Source organism: Amphibalanus amphitrite, unplaced genomic scaffold, assembly GCF_019059575.1.
Source record: "Amphibalanus amphitrite isolate SeventyFive unplaced genomic scaffold, NRLGWU_Aamphi_draft 000669F_arrow, whole genome shotgun sequence".
In the NCBI taxonomy this organism is placed as follows: domain Eukaryota; kingdom Metazoa; phylum Arthropoda; class Thecostraca; order Balanomorpha; family Balanidae; genus Amphibalanus; species Amphibalanus amphitrite.
In genome coordinates this window covers 301,465-324,875 of record NW_024882163.1, presented here as the reverse complement: position 1 = coordinate 324,875, position 23,411 = coordinate 301,465, and the positions used below count along the sequence as shown (strand labels likewise).

At 53.2% G+C, this 23,411-nt stretch overlaps 1 protein-coding gene across 3 annotated transcripts in view; it reads right to left on the bottom strand.

Annotated features, from left to right (window-relative positions):
• Positions 1 to 122: 122 nt before the first annotated feature.
• The window catches only part of LOC122364334 (nephrin-like), a 58,034-nt gene continuing 34,745 nt past the window's right edge, over positions 123 to 23,411 (bottom strand). The window contains exons 2-20 of one of the 3 annotated variants that reach the window (XM_043334609.1): positions 15,581 to 15,715; positions 12,718 to 12,897; positions 11,183 to 11,344; positions 10,150 to 10,329; positions 9,683 to 9,973; positions 8,912 to 9,048; positions 8,172 to 8,337; positions 7,757 to 8,047; positions 7,203 to 7,386; positions 6,817 to 6,944; positions 6,201 to 6,461; positions 5,426 to 5,707; positions 4,725 to 4,900; positions 4,101 to 4,328; positions 3,732 to 3,915; positions 2,747 to 2,920; positions 2,093 to 2,214; positions 1,676 to 1,832; positions 123 to 1,507 (exon numbers count right to left, since the gene is read on the bottom strand). In XM_043334609.1, the coding sequence (XP_043190544.1) occupies positions 1,182 to 1,507; positions 1,676 to 1,832; positions 2,093 to 2,214; positions 2,747 to 2,920; positions 3,732 to 3,915; positions 4,101 to 4,328; positions 4,725 to 4,900; positions 5,426 to 5,707; positions 6,201 to 6,461; positions 6,817 to 6,944; positions 7,203 to 7,386; positions 7,757 to 8,047; positions 8,172 to 8,337; positions 8,912 to 9,048; positions 9,683 to 9,973; positions 10,150 to 10,329; positions 11,183 to 11,344; positions 12,718 to 12,897; positions 15,581 to 15,715 (3,764 nt within the window). In that variant the 3' untranslated portion in view covers positions 123 to 1,181. Of the gene's footprint in view, positions 1,508 to 1,675; positions 1,833 to 2,092; positions 2,215 to 2,513; positions 2,688 to 2,746; positions 2,921 to 3,731; positions 3,916 to 4,100; positions 4,329 to 4,724; positions 4,901 to 5,425; positions 5,708 to 6,200; positions 6,462 to 6,816; positions 6,945 to 7,202; positions 7,387 to 7,756; positions 8,048 to 8,171; positions 8,338 to 8,911; positions 9,049 to 9,682; positions 9,974 to 10,149; positions 10,330 to 11,182; positions 11,345 to 12,717; positions 12,898 to 15,580; positions 15,716 to 23,411 lie in introns of all 3 variants that reach the window. The other 2 variants (XM_043334611.1, XM_043334608.1) reach the window with 2 other exon arrangements.

Genomic DNA, 23,411 nt, shown 5'->3' with positions numbered 1-23,411 from the left:
TGAGAGGCGATCGATATTGTTACGCAAGCAGTCATAATTCAAAGGAGTAGAATAACTGATACACCAAAACGCTTTGCCTACTTATTCTCCTGTTCGTCACATAAAAGGGCTTCACAGACAAATACATAACGCGATTTTGTGTATTTGTACAAAAACATGATGCATTTACAAATTATCGGTCTGCTGCTTGAAGACGAAGAGCATAGCCTGCACTCCGGCTGGGCAGCTGACACTCGCAGACCAAGCTATCGCTGCTGTATGTAGAACTACGTCATCAAATCAATAACCCCACGGAGCTACAGTGACGTCCCAGCAACGTTAGCCAATTAGATCCACACATGACTAGTGCGCGGTGAAGTATGATGCGTCGTCCAGGCAGCGAGATGCCCTCGAATGTCAGTCCGATGTTGTGAAGACAGCGCACAAAACATCAACATAAATCCGTACAAAATACCTTATCCATCGGCTCTGATCCTGTGGAACACAAAGTCGTCTTCAGTCATCCACTCCCAGCCATGAGCAAAGCACATCAGCAGTATATGTAATAATGCCAATACGTACAGATACACAGTTACGTCAGCATGTCCCATATGAGACATATGCACTCACGTCAGCTTGATAACAACGGCGACATTGCCTCCGCTAAGTATTGGTTCACAAAGCACACAAGTCCCGCAAGCCGCATCTTGCAGGCTAAGCTCTACACATGTCTGTGCTCGTCGAGAACTAATTTCGCTGCCCGGAAGTCCTTCAAATTCATTTGGTGTTTCACTTCATACGTTTCATGACTGTCATTTCTCCCGTGTAGCGTGGCTTCTCACTGGTTCCACGATAAGACATGCCAAGAACTTCACACTCTTAACAACGGACACTTCCAGCAACGGTAGTCGCACCAGTCTACACATACACATAACGAAAAACACACAGACAAGCCCGCGCGCGCACACACACACACAAACCGTCTGTCGCGCCTTCAGCGTCCCAGATATCACAGTCGAGTGTTAGATCCGTGGGGAGCAGCATACAGGGTCACAGGATCAGGAGAGGCCAGAAGAGGCCATCTCAGGTCGGGACGAGGATCAAGGGGGAAGTTCAGGACAGGAATCTGTTCGGGCTGGTCCGTATTGGTGGGAGAAGAAGCAGCACGCTACACCAAGAGTCCCCGCTGTTCCAGAGGAGCGCTACACCAGGTGTCCCCGCTGCTCCAGGGGCGCCTTGTCAGTGATGACTGTCGGCGGCGGGCTCGCCAGCCTGGAGCACTGCCGGTTGAAGCTGGACAGGGGCGCCGCGGCGGTGGCGGCGGCTGCCCTCCGCTGGTGCGGCAGCGTCGAGTAGTGGCGGCCGGGGCCGGCCGGCGGCTCCGGGGGAAAGTAGCCTGAGCCGGGCCCGCTCGAGTGCAGCAGGTCCGGTGTGGGCGCGTCCAGAGCCGACGTGCGGAACTGAGGCGCCCGTGGCGGCTGTGTGGTGTACGTGGTGAAATGGTTGCCAGCTGTCTCCACGGAAGAACCTGGGACAGAGGTCAGGTTTTCAGCAACGCAGTCTACTCTCGCACAATTATGTAGATCATCAGCATTCTTCCGTCCACAGCTTCACAACACCCAGTCTCACTCACACACTTCTCAACCTCTGTTCCTTCCCCTCCCACTCCTCAGGGAAGCCAACTCCTCCAACTCACCGGCTGTATAGGTGTACGAGTTCCTCCTGAGGGCTTCCACATACTGGTCGTGCCCGAAGTCAGCTGCTCGGGACGGCGACCGCAAGTGGTTGGTGTACTCCACGGCAGTTTCCGAGACACTGCCGCCTGCGTACGGGTCGTAGCAGTGCCGTGACGCCTGGAAACCAAGGGCGGGTGAGGACTGAGATCAACAGTGGTGTCCTAAGGGCTGCTGCTGGGGGATGGGTCATACGCGATGTACTATGACATTCAAGCTTTTTCGACTTTGATTGTAGGGGTATCATCCTCTTCGTACCAGGCAAGATGGAAACGTGCAAATGCTCTTGCAAGGTTATTTCTTGTAGAGACCAAGAGGGCTAAACTCAAGATGTCTAAAGAAGAGGGAACAAACACACACCGGAACGACGCGACACTCACGTCGTAGTCGTCCATGCTGTCCTCCCGGGGGTAGCTCTCGCCGCTCTTCACAGACATCGAGCTGACCGTCTCGTTGCCGTACATGTGGAGCGTCTCCGATTTGGTGCTCGCCTCGCTCGTCGCTGAAATATAGACGGTGACGCGTTAGTACAAATTCATATTGAAGTATGTAGCCCAACAATCGGTTAGTAACAACTGACAACGGTGCATGCATAATTGCAACCCGAGGGTTTTTGAAAATCTTGGCTATTGAACAATCGCACTTGAATCGTTGAAATGGCAATTTTTCGTGAAGTTGATTTAACAGGTCCTTTCTCTAAGACATGCAACACAAGCCGAAGCTCAACAAACTAGCCGGTATGCATCAGACCCAAACTCATAGGTACTCTGATATAATGAACAACAGGTTCGAACTACTCACAAGCTGATTCGACCACTTTTTCCTTGGATCTGCGCATGCGTCGTCGAATAAAGAAGACGACGAGCGTGACGTTGACGACGAGCAGCAGCGCTCCGACGGAGGAGACGGCGATGATGACGATCCAGGGAAGCCGGGCCTCGTCAAACACGGCCGGCTGGGCCCCATCGGCGTCGCCTGCGACCGGTCACCCCAGGGTCACACACACAAAGACACACAAGCATGCGGCCACTCACCGGCCTTCTGCTTCTTGAGGTGCCGGCGCCGGCGGTAGCAGCCGATGAAGATGACGTTGAGGATGAGCAGGAGGGCGCCGACGGCGGTGACGGAGATGACGGCCACGCGCGGGAAGGCGGCCGGTCCGCCCGGCTCGTCGCGGTCAGTGACGTAGCTGACGGGCGGCGGACCTGCTGGCCCCGCGGAAAACAGCCAACACCACAGATGTTAGAAGAGCAGCATGCCACCTGGTATACCATGCCTCCCCGCTCCGCCACCAATATACCACCACCATTCCATCACCATTCCATCACTAATCAATCACCGTTCCATCACCGGAAGCAAAGCGGGATAGATTGGATTGGTTATTGAATAGACCAGAATGAACTGAAAGTTATGGCTGCGGATCTTTTCAGATTATGAGAATTAGGGATATTAGTGAGGTGTGTGGTCATTTTCATTACCACGGTTATATAGTAGATCAACTTGATAGCAACCAAGCCTCCAACGCCAGAAATATGCATGCAGAGTAATTGTTCGTTTGAAGATGACAGATGTGACTCAATCTAAAATGAAGCTGTTGAGAATCACCTTGAAAATGGTAGAAATTATCAATGCGTTGAAGAGAAGGAAACCAGAGAACGCAAGACATGCTATTTCTCAACAGTTTGCCATGCATTAGTTCAAGAAGATTCAAGTACTAAAAGAAGAAACAAGCTAACACCGGAATGAGGAATACGGACAGGAATCAGGAGTGAGGACTTCAATTCGAGGAGAGCAAATAAAAACAACATACTTCTGACGTCTGATACAAACGTCAACACTTTAACAGCAGCATAGTTTCTGCAATCGTGTCGCTCAAGGAGACGAACACTTCAAGATTTATCAACATCGTGCACATGTTATCACCAGTAATGTCTCAAGGTCCGGCACAGTATAAAACCGCTTATGAAAGTTACGTTGTGATCAGCTTCCGTCCATCCTATGCCAGAAGAGTCCACTGACCTGCGGTCTGCAGTCGCACCGGCTGGCTGTAGGCGCTGTCACCGAGCCTGCTGTAGGCCATGACGGAGGCCATGTAGGCGGTGCTGGCCTGCAGGCCGGTGACGGTGAAGATGGTGGTGTTGAGCGGCTGCACGTCCCGGTACTGGTGCCGGTCGGACCCCTCCGTCAGACGGACACGGTACATCTGCGGACAGACGGGGCACGTGCTCAGATTGAGATGATATCAAGAACCTATCTTACCCTAAAGTCCAGGTTTAGAGCTATGAATAACGAATATATAAGAAGCGAGGCTCTGTGGCCAGCTTTTTGTGGCAACATATACCAAATATCATCGATTATTAGCTGAGCAAAATGTGTAGTTCCATTCACCTGTTTCTGCCCACCGTCAAATCCGGCTTCCCAGGCCACGGTGGCCGAGTCGTGTGACACGTTGACCACCTTCAGACCCAGCGGAGGGTCCGGTGCACTGGGACGGCCCAGCTCTATCTGCTGACGCTGGGAGCCCAGCTCGTTGAGGGCGACACACTCGTATGTGGCGTAGTCCGAGGACTGGACATCCTTGATGCGGAGCACCGACTGCCACGTCTGCAGGTCCAGCTGGAAAAAGAAAAATCACCGTGTTATTAACCACAAATCAAGTTACTCGAAAAACAATGCAATAAAGCTAATTTCGTTGAAAAACGGCGATATTATTCGAGGCTCGAACTACTTATTATGATAGCATGACCGATCACATACCGTGATAAGGTAGAATACGATATAAGCCTGCCAAGCATTGACGATCACAGTACGCTATTCAGGTTCATTGTCTGGACTATCAACAATATGATAATTGATCAATATGCGTAGAACACAATCAGCACATCTTGTTACCTTACGTCAATAAAACGCCCACTCTCCCAAAAAAACACACACAGACGGGAGAGCCAGCAAAACCGTCAGAATTACATAGACCTAATTCCTCCTCCAAACACACCTATCCTGTCCACTCACCTGTGACTGCGCCAGCCGGTACTTCTGGTGGATGGTGCCGTCAATGAGCACGCCCGCCTTGGACCACTGGAAGGTGACGTTGGGTACGCCGGCGGCGCGGCACGGCAGTCGGGCCGTCCGTCCAGCGGCGGCCGCGGCGCGCCGGAACTGAGGTCGCTCGTCCATCTCTGGTCCGTCTAAAACGGGAAACGGATGACAGCACCTCAGCAGACTGAACGCTGTGGGCGTACCAGCTGAGAAAATGGCGCCGCGAGAGAGCGAGGCTGCCGGCAACAGCTCGCTGACACACTTGATGGTGTTTCGTATACGTTGTAAAATTTAGAGCCTGCCGCGATGCCCCTGTCTCTACCGCCGCTGACTGGGCAGATGGGGGTTTGGGGCTCCAGAGCCCGGCACACTTCCCTCTGCAATCGATAGCAGAGTACGGGGATGGTAGGATGGCCCGGACGTCGCTTTTAGCTGATGTGTTGCATAATAGATGAAACACATTTGGGTGCAGATATAAACCGAGTGGGCGGTCGCCGCTGGTTGCTTCTCAAGCCAAGAAGTTGAATCGATCCCTTGTTGAGTAAAAATGACCATTACGTTATATTTTGTTTTTAAATAAAAGCTCAGGAGACATTGAATCACCGCAAAATGGTTGCTATATTTTCAGAATAACTCACATGTCGCCAAGCTAACCGGTCTAAGGCTGCACTCACGTTTGACAAGCAGGGCGGCGGTGGCGGTGGCCTGTCCAACTCCGTTGTCAGCCCGACACAGGAACTCGCCGATGTCCTCCTTGGTGGCGTTGTGGACCGTCAGGTAGGAGGTGCCGTTCCTTGTGAACGTGCTCACCCGGTCCGAGGCCAGGTTGAAGCCCTCTCGATGCCAGGAGATCATGCCGGGCGCGGCCGGGTTGGCGTCGGCCGAACACTCCAGCACGGCGTCCTCCCCAGTCGAGACCATCGACACGCCGGAGACGGAGACGATTTGAGGGGGGTCTGAGGGGGCGGACCGACCGACCGGTCAGTTAGTCAGGAGCTGCGTCAGACACACCGGTCGGTTTGAAATGTAGCCGATTCCTGTCAGCCGCGTCGAATATCGTTCGCGGTGGCGGTGAGCTACGTACAGAATAAAGCGGCCCGAGCGGCACGGCCAATGGTTTCAGTGACAGGCCGGCGATCGAAGACCGCCACTGAGGCGAAACGGATGGCTATCAATGATATTGAAACGGTCTATTGTTGATTGGACGAGCGGGATATATGGCCTGATAAGATCTCTAATAACCTTCAACAACCGCGATGTCGTAGCTCAGCCAACGCCGGATTGTAGATAAATAGCAGTTTGTCCTAAATTTTATCAATCTTTTAATATCATTGCATTCTTTCATATCCGTTTTCACTGTAACTGTATCAGCTCATCCTCTTGGCTAACATTTATAATACATTTATTTTTTAGCACAACCCCGCTGCCGGCAGGGAGGTGGCCACTCACAGAGCACGTTGATGTGGACGCGCACGGTGGTGATGCCCAGTTCGTTGGAGGCCTCCAGGTGATACCAGCCGGCGTCAGTGCGGCTCACAGAGTCCAGCCGCAGCACGGGACCCTCTGCTGGCACCGGCCCGCCGCCCGGTGACTCCCGGGTCCAGTGGTAGCGCACCCCGGCCGGCCGGGCCCGCGCTGTCAGGTTCAGGACGTGGCTCGAGTCGACGACAAACTCTTCCGAGAAGAGGCTCTTGCTGAACACGGGCGCGTCTGTGAAGACGATATTGTTATCGTGGGCAAACTTCCTTGGCCTCGGACAAGTTTGGCGATTCTATTGGCTAATGAAGAGCAGCCGAGTGCTTGGTCTGAACATAGTATTACAGGCATGAACATTGGGAGAGAGAACGGCTTCTCGGAAAGACGTTGCTCAAATAATATCCGACGGAACTCGAGCCTTTCTCAGAAGCCTGAGGAAAGCGAAAAATAATGGCCCGAAACTTCTGATGAAGAGAGGAAAAACAAGCCCCATAGTTCCACAAAAAGCTACCGCACAATAAAATTGGTATCACAAACAAACATGCGTCGTTTATCAACATCCCAGCCATTGTAAGCCGTGTACACTCACAGGAGACGTCCAGGATGAGTCTGTCCTCCACAATGCCCCTCAGAGGTGCCACGTGAGCCCTGCACGAATAGGCCGCCCCGTCGTCGGTCCAAGTCAGGTTTCTCCGCAGCTGCAGGCGGCTGGATGACCTGCGAACACACGATGATATATTTACATGATGCAGGAGATACACACACACAACGTCCATTGTGTCGTTATAACGCGGAGCGTCTGTACAAGTAACAAAAATGCTTCGAAATCGTGTTAGTTTGTATTGCACTTAAGCCAAATGAGGAAGAAACGTCAGTTTATGTGAAATGATGTTGCTAGCAATGTGCCTATTTTTCCTACTATTTATATTCAATATGCTCGACTTGTTACGTGCGACATTCAAAGCTTTTACTCACCCTCCGTGTTTTCCGGCTTTGAATGTCTCGAGGGTGGTGACCCCGTCGGTGACCTGGACGTTGTCTCGCCACCAGGTCAGCTCAGCCTCCGGGTACGACGGTCTCGACTCGCAAGTAAGCAGAGCTTGACTGCCCGCCCGCAACACGTCCGGACGCACCTCCAGCTTCAGGCTCGACGGAGGGACTGGAAGAGATATTAGTGCAAAAGTTAGTGTGAATTGTGAACAACTTACAATGTCGGAGGGGAAGAACAGAGAATGTCGCCCGATAAAAACAAAACGACATTTATATTATCCGCACTAGCCAAGGCATCAACTGCACTGCAATACCACTTGTACTACGTCATATAGATTATAAATCAGTTCAAACGAAGAGAGGACGTTCTCAGTGACTCCATTCCAGAGCAGCATCACTCAGGAGTTTATGATTTAACAACATCAATCAAACCAGCAAACACATAGTGAATGATGGCATTTCAGCGCTATAGCTCATCAGGCTGTTTACAAACGGTCACAAATGTGATCGTTCACACAGCTCGCTCAGTAAACACTCACAGAACACATTGAGTGTGGTGCTGACGGTTTGCTGTTTGCCTTCAGCTGAGTTGGTGCTTCGGCAGGTGTAGACGCGTCCGTTGTCGGCGTGGTCCACCTGGAACGTGACCACGCTCCTGGCCACGCTGTCGCGCACCTCTGTGCTCGAGGCCAGCTCCGTGTCACCCCGGTACCAGGTGAGCGTGGCCGGCGGGTTGCCGCCCTGCGAGACGCACGAGAGAGACACCCGCTCTCCGGCCCGCAGGTGGGAGCCCGACTCGTAGCCCAGGATCGTCGGCGGCTCCGGAGGGTCTGTGAAGGATAAATGCGAATTGCAGCTAGTCGATAAACAGCATGATGAAGAGAACCAACCACATCAATTCTGCATTGCAAGTATTAATTATCAACACGGTACCTCTTACACAAACAAACTTACGAAGCACGGTGATCTTGGCCGATCCGACTTTGGTGCGCCCGAGCGCGGGGTTGAGTCCGTAGCAGGCCACCGTCATGTCCTGTCGCATGCCGATCGGCACCACGGTGGAGATGTTGGAGCTGCTGATCCAGCCGCCGTCGCCCGCCACAGACGTCTCCTGGCTCGTCTGTAACACGGCCCATCCCAGTCAGCGTGAGTTCTGAGAAGAGAGAACCCAGCTATGCGGGCGCAATTGGTCATCGGATACGGATCCGTAGCTGGAATAACGAGTGTGAGAGCAAATGAAGGGACATAAATAGAGCAGACCTAGAGCGAGAGCAGAAATAGACGGAACTTTTCCGAGAGAGACGGACGCGGTGTTTCACCGGAATGGCGTGATAGGAATCGACTTTGCGCCTTTGATGTACGTGATGAATTGGAGGTGCATGCTAAAAACGGCTCGTACCAAAGCGTCGCGCTACCTATACGGCACATGTCATGACCAGACACGGAGTAATACCGTGTCTGGATCAGGTCCACCCCCGCACAGCGTCAATAAGCGTGGGGAAAGCGACTCTCACAATAGCACAGCGCCGTTCCTCGTGTATTCACCACCCACGGATGTGGGATCGTGACTGTCACGAACAGGTCACAGCTACTGCACAGGGGGCGTTTTTAATGAGAGTTGCGGTACCGCTCCTAGGAGGGTCCGAGAAGGTGATGGGGCCGGGGTCTGCGGCCGGCACCAGACTGGGACTCACGTTCTCCATTGTCCTGTCGTTGATGACCCAGGTGATGTTGGCCGCCGGACTGCTGCTGGACGTGACGCACGTTAAGCGGACCAGGTCGCCGCCGCGAGCCTCACGCGTGCCTTCGATCGTTACCAGGTCCGGACCGACTGTCGGAGATCGTAGCAAGTGAGTCAACTAGACGGTGACGGTGACTAGACGGCAAGTGAGACAGGCACTTATACACTTTCTTCGACACTGGGCGAGACAGACTGTGTGAGGCAGCCGTGCATGGAAGGAGTTGATAGCATACCGAATGACCGTTATGAAATGTGCCACTTTGGAGGAAATGCATATGCATTTATTGATTTGTCCCTCGTTGACCATGACCGAGATTCCAATAATTCAAAAACACTGTGCCATTTCATAGCTTGATGGCCACAGTGTTAGCTGCTGTAAATAACAGTCGACATGGGAACCCTGGCAGTCTCATTTATAACACGTTTCATCCCGGACGCTGTCCAACCAGATGTCCAAATTCCGAGCATTGGGCTACCAAGCTCAGTGGGTCGGGACGTGACGGTCCCCGCTCTGCCTCAAACACTCCCCATTGGCCAGGAAATATCGCTCTTCCCCATGTTGACCTGAGCCGATTCCTCTGCCCCATCGCCCACAGTGGATCAGAGAAGGTCCTGGCTCCCGCTGGATATGTCCATAATAATTTTGAGGTCCCGATTTTCCTTCCTGTTCCCACAATTGACCAGATTTGGGCATCGGGTTCCCTCCCTATGTCCCAGCACTCACAGTTCACCATCGTTCGGACGGAGGCGGTCAGCGGCTCCGGCTGCACGTGTGAGCTGGCCTGGCAGCTGTAGACCGCCCCGAGGTCAGACACATCAGCCCGCAGTCGGTGTTCGGCCAGCGTGTGACCCGGCAGTGCACGGTACTTGGAGCCGATCGGCCGTCCGTTCTTGAGCCAGACCAGCTGGGCGGGCGGGTTTCCGCCTCTGGAGATGCACGTGAGTGTCTTCTGCTGTCCGATACTGACCACCTCTCCCTCCGTGTAGCCACTGATCTCCGGGGCGCCCGGAGGGTCTACGCGAGGGACAGAAAACACGTCAGCTTCGTCTTGCAAGCGGCAAGTACCAAAAGCGGCAAACCATAACGACTTGTCATATACCTCATTTACCATGTCCCTTCAATAACTCAATAAATGTAAGCATGGACACCTTTCACAGAAGACGAAAGGACGAGAGGAACAGTCAACTTACACAGCACCGATAGCTGGACGGTCGAGTTGAAGAACTTGCGGTCCTCGGGTGCAATTGCCGGGTGGTGGGCCACACAGGAGATGCCGGCCCCGTCGTCGGCTGCCGTGGGTCGCAGGGTCACCACAGAGGTCGTGTCGTTACGGCCCGGGTGGCCCCAGCCGGAAAAAGAGTCCTCTTGGTCTGTGAAGAGACGGACAAATATTGTAATCACAGAGGAGGAACAGGATGAAGAGAATGAAGACATCGAACTATGACCTCAAGCCAACTCCAATCCTCTTGGATCTCAGTGGGTCATTATGTTACATAATCCTCAATTTTTCAGATGAATAGATGGAAAAGGTTAATAGGTGAATTGCGAAGCATCGTAATTGGCAGATACAGCAAATAAAACATTAATTCCTAGCGTGACTAACGGTGTGCTGATCAATGTCTTTGAATGTGATAACGGTGTCAGTATCAATTTAAAAAATGATTGCATAAGCAGGACGTTACAAATGCGGAGTTTCGCACTACTTCACCGGGTTATTCACCCAAGCAGTTGAAGGAGCTCTTTCCGCTCCACAGCTGCGCTGAATCCTATTCCATTGCTATCAATTTTACCTAATTGTAAAAGCTTTCAGTAAATCTTTGAACAGAACAAGATAGGATTCGGCACTAACCATTCAATATGGAGGCATTCCCCAGAAGTTTAATCACTAGCTTTGTGTGCTTTGGAACGTTTTCTGAGAAACTCACTGAGCTGGATGGTTAGGGACTCACGAGCCGTGCGAAGTGGTAAGGATCGGTGCCTTGGGGCTCTTAATAGCTGCAGCTTATAAAGGGGATTAGCTGTGGGTCCACAAGGGCTTGAACTCTGGGACTTTACCCAGTCAGGGTATATTGGGAAGGACTATTCCACTGCATGGAGAGGGTTTACCCAATTAGTGGGGACTGTGAAGGCTTGAAATACTGAAGTGACGCTATGTCATGGTCGGCTGATTGATGCCAGATGCGTACAGTGTAGGCTAGTCAACTGTGAATACGGTGGACCCACCAAGTTGAACAGGGACTCCATTGCGCTGCCACTGGACCTGGGCGGCCGGCCGGGCACCGGTGACGTCACAGCGCAGAGTCAGCTGACTGCCCTGACCGACCTCGTACAGGCCGAGCCGCGGTGACCTGCTCGTCGAGCTGGCTGTCACTGATGTCGGCTTCACTGTGGACGAAGTAAAGACGAGTCACTTCACTGCGGGATATAGGAGGTCAGACGCGTCACTTCGTGACGGAGCATGGGTGATCCATCACTTCGAGACGGAACATAACTATGAAGTGTCACTTGACTACGGAGTAGGTACGGAATACAGTGCAAAGGTGCAACTCAACTGCGGCACATAGGTCAGACATGTCACCCATAAGGTCATCGACGATAACGATAAGAAAGGAGACGTGAGACCAAAGAAGGCTTCGCTGCGGGACAAAGCGCAGAAACATAAATAAGGTCACTAGCAGCGTTTGACATGTTTGACACGGTTGAATGAAGAAGCTCGGAACCAGGAGAAGCGCAAACGAGACACACCAGTTCACAAACTAACCGAGAAGAAGTTTAGCGTGACGGCCGGCATAGGCATGGTCATTGCCTACCAAAATTCAGTAATGGAGGTAATAAAAATAAAATTGCTGCGGCATGCACGCTCCACTGCTTCATGGCACGGTCATACAGGGTAATGCTTATGGAGCCACGGATTTGAAATCAATACTCATCAGTGGGGATATTACGATCAGATCGAACGGTGGCCGCGTCGGCTGCGTCGGACGGAGTTGGGTGCGCGCACAGTCGGCCGTCGACAGCGTCCCTCCATCGGAGCCGTCCAGATAAGGACGACATATGGCCGGAGGTGATGGCACGGGCGGACCTCCGTCACTCCCCTCCCCTCCTCTTCCCTCCTCTCCGCGCCACCCTCCCTCTCCCCGTGGCAGCCATCAACCAGATGGCATCTCTCCGCCACGCCGACGCCGTCTCCCACAGCCAACTTCCAGCAGCTCCTGCTCCTACTTCGGAAATCATAACCTCCTCAGCAATAAAACCTCGGCTCACGCCTTCTGCGACAGATGTGTGTCTCCCCTCTCCCTGGTCCCATGTAGCCTGAGGCACTGCGGTCGGGTCATGGCCACCGCCGGGAAGCTACGTCAGGGTCTCAGCACCGCGCGATAAAATCACCGCCGATGGATGGGGTGTGCCTCGTAGCCGTCTAACGACGCGATTCGTCACCGCTTTCTTCAGCGGCGGCCGGCGGGTGCAGGTCCAGCCGCGGCTGAAACGCAGAACTGCGCGGCTGCGACCGGCATGCCGGCGGCCCAGCGCTCAGAATACGGGCCGGGATATATCTCCCAGCGCTAACAAGGCGGTGGATATGACATTAGTCAGCATCTACTCTAATCTGCAGGCGGCATACGCTGATTATATTACATATTACATAACTAGATCCATGAGGCTGATTTGTTCCGAAAATATTCCCTCGGTAGTCTTTTGAGGAATAGCGTTATTTGGGTCTAATCAATGGAAGCCTAGCGGATTTGTCAGTAACTTACCTAGCACGGTGAGTATGGCGTCGGCTCGGATGGCGTCTTGTCCCCGGTTCGGCGACACCTGACACTGGAACCGACCGTCGTCCTCCAGGGTCACGTTGGTGATCTCCAGGTCATGCACTCCTGACCCCGGGTCACCCAGCATTCGGTATCGGTCGTATCCGGGAAGTGACCGGGAGTAACCTGCAAATTGAGAGAAATAAATTATTCCTAAAAAAAAGTGTTTGCATGAGCTAGAGCGCCACCATTAGCGGCAACTGGCCACTCATGATGCAGTCAGCACACGAAGCGAATTTAGTAGCCCGCAACTATAAGTGCAATGTGAAATAATGATGCTAGAATTAGATCCTGGGCCATTATTTTTCAACCCGGAATCAGGTAGCACGTTATCAGCAGTAGTTCCACGTCCGCTTGGCGCGGCCAATGGCTGGGATTTCCTCCTCATCTTTGCAGACAGCACCGATATACAGCGGAGTCCACCTCCGTCCGCGCTCCGCTCCGCGTCGGCAACAAGTTCCGCCGGCGGCGGCGGCGTCCGGCGGACTCCGCACTCCGCGCGGTGATGAAAATGGCCGGTCGGCGCGGCGGGCCCGTCTGCAGCTGACGCCGCCAGCGCCGGCCATTTGCGTTTAAAGGTGCTTCTGGTGCCAAATTTATGGCCATCATCGCCGGGATACGGCCCTCTCATGGCGACGATCGCCATTTCGACTCGGTTTTGTGATACATTTCTCAAAGGTGAAGCCGACCGCTGAGCCACTCGAAATCAACTTCTGTCGCCACTCGCCGGTATCGCGCCGCGCGCGGTGGCGGTCGCCCGGCTGTAACATTTCCAACGAGATCGGATCTGTCGGCGGGCAGAACTCACGGTGGCCAGCTCAATGTGAAGGCAGTCGGCGCTGGGTGCTGAGAGGGGGGAAAGAGAGAGAGAGAGAGAGGAGAGAGAGGAGAGAGAGAGAGAGAGAGAGAGAGAGAGAGAGAGAGAGAGAGAGAGAGAGAGAGGAGAGAGAGAGAGAGGAGAGAGAGAGAGAGAGAGAGAGAGAAGAGAGAGAGACGGAGCGAGAGGAGAGAGAGAGAGAGAGAGAGAGAGAGAGAGAGGAGAGAGACGAAGGATATAGGACGATATGTTGACAAGAAAAATAACATGGGACGATTGGACAACATAGGGAATCTAAAATCTTCTTTTGACAGGATATTGTCTCGTATGTGCCTATTAAATATAAACGAACGTGATTTGCCATAAAAGATAAGAATGTCATCGATTTTTACGTTAATTGCACGAATGTTTTACTTATTAAATACGGAATGTAAATAAAATGTCACATTGTCGACATATAATCGTCAATCTGGGCGGGCCATTTCTCTACCGATCTGCAGATTTCCGGCAGCAGACGTGGAGGCACGTCGTCGTATTTATCCGATGCAATTCCGAACATCCTCAAATCCCTGTTGCTGTCAGTTCACTCAGGCCAGACTATATCTGGACAGAACGAGTATCCAATCGTTTCGGAGTCAATAATGACTGACCAGCTTACAAGACAACGACACAGTTAATCCTTCAATTTAAGCATCCCAATTAAACTTCGACCACCAAGTCCAGCGGATTTCAGAAAAATGCGCTGCAATCTCTTTCGCGAGAAACAATTTGTGTTTTAAAGTGGCTGAAGCTGGCGCCACACGTGCTAAGTTAGATCGGCTTAGAGCAGATAATTCGTGGCGGGCATGGAGCGGTTTCGGTAATATGGCGTGGGCTGCCAGCGGACGTGGGCGGCATATCTTACGACCGAGTGTAATTATATTTCATTTTTACCAACATAATCGATGTGGCACGCTATGAGCGAGTGCTCAGTGCTTTACGACATCATTATTTTGTGTTTTAATATATAAATGCGAAGTGATGGCACCTACGCATCTGTAACTTATAAACGCGTCATCATATACACAAATGAGACCTGACTGTGACGGATGTATAGACGGACAGCTCGCGTGCGTTGAATATGATTCGATGGAAACGCAATCAGCAAGCAGAGCAACATTTAAGACGCGGGATATTTATCACTGCACTTGCACATGATGCATGCTCTGTGTCTGTGAACTGACAGTGTATCGAGGCAAAATACCGAAGTGCGTATCCATACTCGACACACATCTCGCACCATTACTGTTCGGGAGATGTATGTAGTCACGGATTTTTATCAATAGAGACACGTGCGCGCACTCTGTGGGCTCGCAGGTGACTGTACAGAGTACACATTCCTGGAGGGCTCGGCCCTTATTGTCAGCGGGAAGAGGAGGGGAGGAGGGGGGTGCTGTGCGAAATTGCAACCAAAGCTGCAACTTTGGTGTGGCACTGTGATCGGTTCTGTGTGCTGAAAAATCCAGACCAAATCACGAACGTCCTGTCAACGCTAGCGACTCTGCGCGCCACACGAAACGTGACGCTCTGTCGCGACGAGACGTGACGTCCGGCAGGTGACGGACGTGTACGTGACGTGAGGCGATGGCGGGGCAGTGCAGCTCGTGACGGAATGTGACAGGATGTGAAGTGGCGAGATAACTGAGTCGGACGGTTACCAGCAGTCACGTCACCACGAGACATGTCAGGGGCCTGGTCCGGTGAGGATGCGTGCTACTGCTCAAGCCTAATTCATTTAACTTAACTTTGTGTTCATTCGTTATTCAGTGAACTAGCATTAGCTTACTGATGAACGTAAGTGAAGAAGGCTGAAGTTTAACTTCGGCGTAACTCGCATAATTTCTGAAATTCCCGAGGCATGTATGTCAGGCCTCAGACCTGGTTTAATATGCGAGATATGCAAAACTGGCAGATTCAATACAGAACAAAAATAGTCTAAATAGACAAACTTACCGAGAGCGAATCCATCCTTGGCCCACTGGAGCTGTCCGACTTGGTGTTGCACTTCACACCGTAAGATGGCGCTGTCTCCTTCCACCACGCTCACGTTGGACGGACGGACACGGAACCGCTGCTGCTGACAATGAACTGCGAAAACCGAGAGGAAATAATAAATTGTAAGATCAAACAAAATTTGCTTTTAATAATTTTTACAGTGGGATATGATGCCCACGAAGTTTTGTGAAGGGGTGTCGTTAAACGTATCGAACTGACGATATCTTCTTCATTTGACTGAATGGTAAATAACGTGATAGTTAACGATCATCGTCTGTCTTAAAAACATTGATTTTGTTGTCGGAACCGTCATTTGCTTATTTTCTAGGAAACAATCGACGATAGGTATTGTTATAAATCAAGTCTGAATATGAAAGAAAAAACACATGTACGTGCGTGCTGAACTGACAACAACGGACACATCAGTGGCCTCCCATGGGTGGCCCAGTGCGGGACGGTTACCACACTGGGTACCCTGACTGGACAGGCGCGGCCACCGCAGCTGTCCGATGTCAGGACGAAGGACCCTTCACGGCCCACCAAGCTGCCGCCCATTACCCCCGTCTCGGTCACAGCGGAGGCGCCTTTCGCACCTGGCCCCGCCGATGCGCTTTATAGCTCGTGCTAATGGCCAACAGACGCGTCGGAAGCTCGGTGGCATTGAGTCGCACGCACCACCGGCCGCCTCCTTTAGCCTCGGCGACACCCCCGCTTCCGGTCTGCTCCTGATCAGCCATCCTTCACATCCTTATCACACCAACCAGACGGGCAAACGGGACGGCGGCACGGCGCCAGTGCTCCCATGGCGCCGGCGAGCTATGTAAAAATACCCCCCGGAGCAACATCAACACACCCCGGAGAGACATTGATGATAATCATTGTTCTCAGCATGGCATCGCAAAGCAGTTCCGTTCCGCGGTGTCTCAACATTTCCGAGGAATGCATAAGGATGAATGAATGTAGGAGGCATAAGGATTGTTCGGAGCTGATCAATATTCACCACTCCGATATCTCCCTGTTCCAACTTTCAACATATAAATGCTACACATTTCTTTTATGCAGTGGCCCTGTGGCCTGTATGCAAAAATACCCCCAACGGTAACATACCCCAGCATTAGCCCTGCATCATTCATTCAGCATCTTTCAGAATATCCTTTCCAGCATTACCTCAGCTCGGCCGTGGTATCACTCGCGCGGCGACAGGCCGAGCGGAGGACAATTTACGAGAGACCATCGATTGGGCTCGTGGACTCGGCCCAGGTTCTGGGCGGTGGCAGGACGCGCCTGCGGTTCCGGGGATGATCCTCCCACGGCCAGTCGAGCGAGTCCGACGCCGAGTCGGAGCCGATTCAATCGACGATGACCGTCGTCGGTGGAGGACCCCCCCCCCCCCCCTGTCCCCTCTAACGACGGTACCGACGCAGCTGAGACGCCGACGCGGCGCCGGTGGGTCGAGGGAGGTTCACTTCACCTCCTCACAGAACGCCGGCCCGGAGCGTCGCCGCGGCCAAGGACAACTGACCAGCGCATTGTTCTCTGTCGCCCCTCAGATATCCGGCGTGTCGGCGTGTGAAAACGGGACGTGAAAGGAAACACGTTTGGTGGGCCAGCACATCATTAGACGCGCTCGTTCCGGCCGCCGCGGCGTCTATAGAGGCGGCAGGTGGGCGCCCCGCTCCAGCTCCTCCAGTCGGCAGGACAGGCGACAGCGGCCTCCTCAACAACGGCAGTGCCGCACATCAACGCACCACAGCCGCTCCATAATGGCTAACAAGAAAACTCGGATGTTTGACTTGCCGGGCAAACATCCGTTCCGGGAAAACAACGTTTTCAGCAGTCTGTCTGAACGTGGAACTCGCAAACGACTTCGTCAAAAGTCCGTCGGACAAAAAATCCGTTTGATAGTTGCGCGCCTCTCAGGGCCACAGTGATACAGATCTCCGAACACATTAGCCCGTGGAGCTCGGAGCTCAATTGGGATCGCGCGTCGCGTAACTGCGCGCGCGAGGCGCGATTTCATCTGCGTCCGGCCGGGCGGTGCGGGCCGGTATGGGCCGTTCTGGGGGCCCGGGGACAGTCGGACCCACCGACGCCGTGGGAACTGCTCGGCCGCGGACAGACTGGGTCGTATAAATCGCCGCCAGACCCCAATAAACCGTCTCAGGTGTCGGCGGCCGGCCTCTGACGCTGAACTGACACCGCCCATTCTGTCCCAGACACGGTCCGAAGATAGCCCGGGCGGAAACGCCTCGCCGCCGCCCGTGTGAAACTATCGGAAACTGGCTGTGAAACCGATACTAGAGGACAGGCGGCCGTTGTTAGAGCTGGACCTAAAGACGTCCGGATATAGTTAATAGCTCAGTAACAGTTGCTTGAAATGCATGGGGAACAAAAATGGAAACGTCAAAGGTTTCATGTGTCTGGACAACTACGCCGCATATTTTGGCGTCATTCTGTTAGCAAATAAACACATCACATCTCCTAAGCTATCTTTTTGACAAGTCAAGTTTGTACTTATCTCGAAGCATTGACAAATCCTCGATTTACGGTGATTCAAACGATTCGATGGCTGATAAAGTAACACGTTAAAACGGACAAATTAAATGACAGTGTCAGTTGTCAGAGACGGACGCAAGGTTATACATGTTAATTCCTGGCGGAAACAATGTGGATAGGTAAAGTCATATGATCGACACATGGAGGAATTAAAGAGAAGAGGGTAGGTTGCCTATATAAGCCATAATCATCCCTGACGTAATCGGGTGAGATCCGGTAGCATCGTAGAAAACGGACCAAAACCGAAGCTGTTTCGGAAACGTTGTCAACTCCAGCAAAACGGTAAACTTATATCATGGGATGGTGGTGGAAGCGCAAGATCGGTCACAACCAAATTCTCTGCCTCGCTAAGGAAGCATAATTATCACAAACGATCGCTTACATTGCTTTGAGGTGAAGATTGCGTCATTGCACAGAACTACTCGTAGGTCAAACTTTCGTGCTTGTAAGCAACTGTCTGTTCCCGCGTTCATCTGACTTGAGTTTCCACCACCGACCCTGCCTTGGCCTGCCGTCCTCCTATCCCGTTCCTTCTTCCTTGCGTTCCTTCTTCCTCTCTCGTTCGCGATCCTGCTTCCTCTCTTCGCTCGCTGCCCTGCAGTCTCCGCGGGCGCTGGACGCCGTAACGGCCAGCCGATCACAGCGAGCGTTCGATTATTCCCCACAGGTGGCCCGCTAAGGCGGCACGTCGTAATGGGCCCGATTACGGAGAATATTTCCAAACGACGCGGTGGGCGTCGGCTCGTTCGGCGGCTCTGAGCCGCGACGGCTGACCGCTCGGGTGCGCGGGCGCTGCAGCGCGGCAACCGGCTGACACACCCTGGTCTAGTGGTCAGTGACCGCCGCACGGCGTCAACAGCCGACAGTGGCCCTGACACCGGCTCTGACACCGGTACAGACACCCGCACCCGCTCGGGAGGCGCTCAGGTGGGCCTGCAAACCCACACCTGGCAGCTGGAGGTGTGGTGAGCTGTTCAGCAGGTTGTTAATGACTGTTACTACAGGCACCACCCGCAGCTGGGGCAGCTACCTACAGACCCCTCCCCACCCTCACCCAACCCTCACCACGTCATGGCAGCCTTTCGGGAGAACTTCACCAGCTATACCCTCTCTCTCCGTTGCTAGGCGCCCCGCTGTGAGGCTAGCCATGGTGAGCTGCAGCTCCGCCAGACCAAGCCCACCCCACCTGGCTGAGGCAGTCTCGTCTGCGGCGGGGGCGCACCTCCGGAAGTTGGGCTGGCTGGACCGCTGGCCCGCGCCGGTCGGACCGCAGGCCCGCGCCGCTCCTCTAAATCAGTGCCGCTGAAAATATGGTGATCCCGAACCGACAGCGGTGCTCGAGACCGAGCCACTGCAGCCGCGGACACCACGCCTGGCTGGCAACGAGAGATTGTGCTGACCCGACGGGGCGAGCGAGAGAGAAGGCGCGTGTTATCTGCGTTTGGCAACGCCGCGCTGCCCATGTTCTATAGGGGCACCTATCTTCATCAAAGCTTATGGCCCACAACATGGAATCAGTTTACCCCAAATAGGCTCTTCATAGGTTATCAAGACAAAAGTAACTACAGGTCTGAGGTCGTGTTTTATGAGCAAAATTTATCGACTTTATATCGTTTGTTTTGGTTGGTCAGCCATCCGTGAATGTCAACAGTCAACAGTCAACAGACAACAACACGAGGTCAACGCCCACCGATAATCTGCGGTTTATCACACAAGTCGCTGCCCCGGCGGCTGAGTGCGGACCGCTGACCATGGCAGCGGAGTCGGTGGGATTTCCATATCTGGCAGGCATATGGCATCGATCGCCATCTCGCGCCACCGACATCGTGGCTAGATTAGTCCGGTGAGGAGCGCTGCCAACGAGGTACTCTCGGCCGGCCGGGCCCCGCCGACCACCCGCGGTCCATGGGTCACCTTTGGGCCAATGCATAGCTAATACGTGATGTCTACTTCAGTAGCATATCCGGCCAGTAGTACCTCATTCTTACTGAGAGTTTCGCACCTCTCCCATTTTGCTTTATTCCTTTCCGCCACCGTCTTGCAAATCTGCCGCTGTTCTTTTCTTATTGTGAATGGCGCCCTCTTCCACAAAAAAGTTTATGCTTAGTTAGGTTTGGTGTTGTGTATTACATTTTGCTCTACCCTTTCCTTTAGGTATTCATTTTTGTCTTCTCCCTCCATTTACCTCTTCTCTCGTTTGTTCTTCTATCCACGCACCTCTTCTTCTTCCACCACAATGCCCCTCGCTCGGCTACCTCCTCCATCTCCCCTTCCCTACGCCCCGTGACTCCCTAAGTCCTTCTCATCCCCTCACCGGGTCTGCAGGGAGCGATTGGCAGGCGGCGACGCGCCGTCCTCGGCATCTATTCGTCTGTGGTCAGCGTAATCTGGCCCTAATGAGGGTGTCTGAATGGCGCCGCGGGGAAACGCGCGGGGCCGCAGATGGCGGGGCTGAGGACGCTGACCTCTCTGCGTGCAGCCAGCGCTGCCCTTCCCCTTCCCCGCTGCTGCCCTCTGATCTCAGCAGACCTGCCGGCGTCGCTGAATCTGACCTGAGTCTGACCTGTGTCTGATATGTTTTGGACCTGCGTCTGACCTGCGTTTGACCTGTGTTTGACCTGTGTTGAACCTGCAGCTGACTCATAGCTGACCTGTGTCTGACGGGTGTCTGATCTGTGTCTGTTGTGCTGGACATGTGTCTGACCTATAACTGACCTATGTAATTGCATGTTACTAATATGCATGTCAAGCATGCGCCCGAAACCACTGATGTAGCTCTGAACCTTTCCTCTGGCTGTCAACAGCATCTGCTATGAAAACCTTTAGGCTCTGGCTCCTGATCTGGATCTATATAGCATCAGATGACCTCCTGACCTATCCCTGACATTTCCCTCCCGGTCACGAACCTCTGAAGTGAGCCGATTTCTCACTCAAACACGCCTCCTCTCACATCCTCGAGAGAGCCACATTTCCCCCACTCCTCTGCACGCACTTTGTTCCTCTTTCACGGCGGCTAAATCCATTTAATGTCGCCGCAGCTGCAGCGCAACGAGTACAGAGGCGTCCCGCCCACGCTTTCAGCACCCTCACGGCCGTCGCTCAGCCCTTCCGGACAGGCTGCGTGACCTGTCTGATCCAGTTTTGGCGTCTGAGGTGGGCGGGTCCTCTCGGAGCCGACTGCACATCACAGCTCCCCTCCCCGCCGCCCACAGCCGGTGGAGAGACTGCGCTCGGCACCGGGGACCGCATTGAGGCGCGTCCGTCCGCCTGCCGACGACCGCGCCATGCCAGTGATATTAGTGCTCGGACACTCCGTCTGCATACTAATCAAACCCAATCTTCTCCGGATTTGGAGCCAGCATTTTATGGCTTTCAATTAGAGGCGGGGTATAATCGTCTGGAGCTCCCAGTGACCGCGGCGGCGATGGTCACTGAGCTCGGTCACTGGGTCTGTTCAGCGATGACAGCAGCCTGTGGACTGGTCATCATTGACGGACGAGCGCGGAGGTTCAGTCCTAGGACCGCCTCGGCCCGTTAGTCTGAAGCTCGCCACAGTTTATTCGCAGCGGAAACCTACCAACCAGCCAGCTGGTCGCTCGAGATCATTTCGTTGCATATGCAAGGACTACCAAGTACCAGTTAAACTCGTTTTCGTAAAATCAGCACATGCATCCACCCCGCGGACTCCCCCAGACGCTACGTCGCTTCACCAATCCACTGTCCCGTCTAATACTGTTGTCGTACATCGGAGGCCAATATTGCACCGTCTCGGCGGGCCGACAGGTCATCTGTCCGTGCTGGGTGCACCGGGTGCACGAGCACAGGTGCGCGCCTCGTTCCTGGTCTGCATATTGCATCGGTGTGCTCAATATAGTGTGTCGCCGGTGGGCATCCCATTCAGCGGAGGCCAGGTGCCCTGTCCGACCGAGTAATGGGCGCGCCGCCTCAATGGGGAGCTGATCGAATGGGCGCAGGCCAGACAGCGGAGGACCGATGGGGTGGGATGGGATCGAATCGGATGGGACACGATGGGGCGTGATGGGATGGGATGAAACTCGAAGACAGAGTGGAGGGATGAAGTCGGTGGGGATGGAATTGAATAGAACCGCGGAGGGACATGGGGACGGGATGGGACGGGACAGGATGGGGATGGGAAATCACGTGATAATGGGATAACTTTGGGACATAATGATAATAATAATGGGACATAATGAACGAATGGACCGGGTTGGAACGGAAAGGCAACGGAATAGAACAGGAGCACGCGCAAAAGAAACGGGACGGACAATGATTAAAATGAAACAGATGAGACAAGCGGGATAGAAGTGGAACGAAAGCGAATAGAAAAAACTGAATTACAAGAGAACTTTGAGAAAGCATCAATCGTAATCGTATTGCATGTGTTACGCTGTAACATGCATCTTGCCGTCAAAAAATTACAATACAGAAGACCATCAGACGATGCAACACCTGTGACCGGTCTGCCGGAAATGCAAATGTAGCACACTGCACCTATTGCAGCTGCTTCGTTTGCAGCTGATGCAAACAAGCGCGGCGGATCGTTGCAGTATGCTGGACCGGAGGCAGATCTACCTGCTTCCGGTCCGGCACAGACAGGCTGGCGAGATGGAAAACAGAGACATTCGAGCGCGGCACAGTGACGCCCTTATCTCGCCACTCACCAGAGAAAGACTGTGCGGGTGTGTATTGTGTACGGCGCTATGCTGGTTCGTCTATGTATGTAAGTGGCTTTATGAATGGAAGGCCGTCCGTGAAATAATTGGCATAATTTGTGGCATTTCATTTCGCGATCGTGCGACATTGTAATATATGCAAATGGCGAACGAACGCTTTCTCCGAGGAGAATCATCGAGTAATAGGATTACATTGGGGGCGATTGTCTGCTACCACTCAGCAGCATCTTATTAGCAATCACCATTTCCAGGAGGCATTGGGGAAACAGATTTCAGCGCAGGAAGGTATGGAAAAGCAACTATTTCAGAATTCCAGCAAGATGTTCATTTTGTAACAGGATAGCGCTATAGAGCGGCAATGTCCTTCAGCGTTCTTATACATTGCCACGAAAGTAATTTTTATCCGCTCTGTTTCTGACAAATCATCACCTGCCGCTGTGACTGGAGCAGAATCTCACCCCAGCCCCTCTCTGTGAATCTGACATGTCCGTCACCTGTTGGCTGCAGACCTGTCACTAGTTCAGACATATCCGGGACCT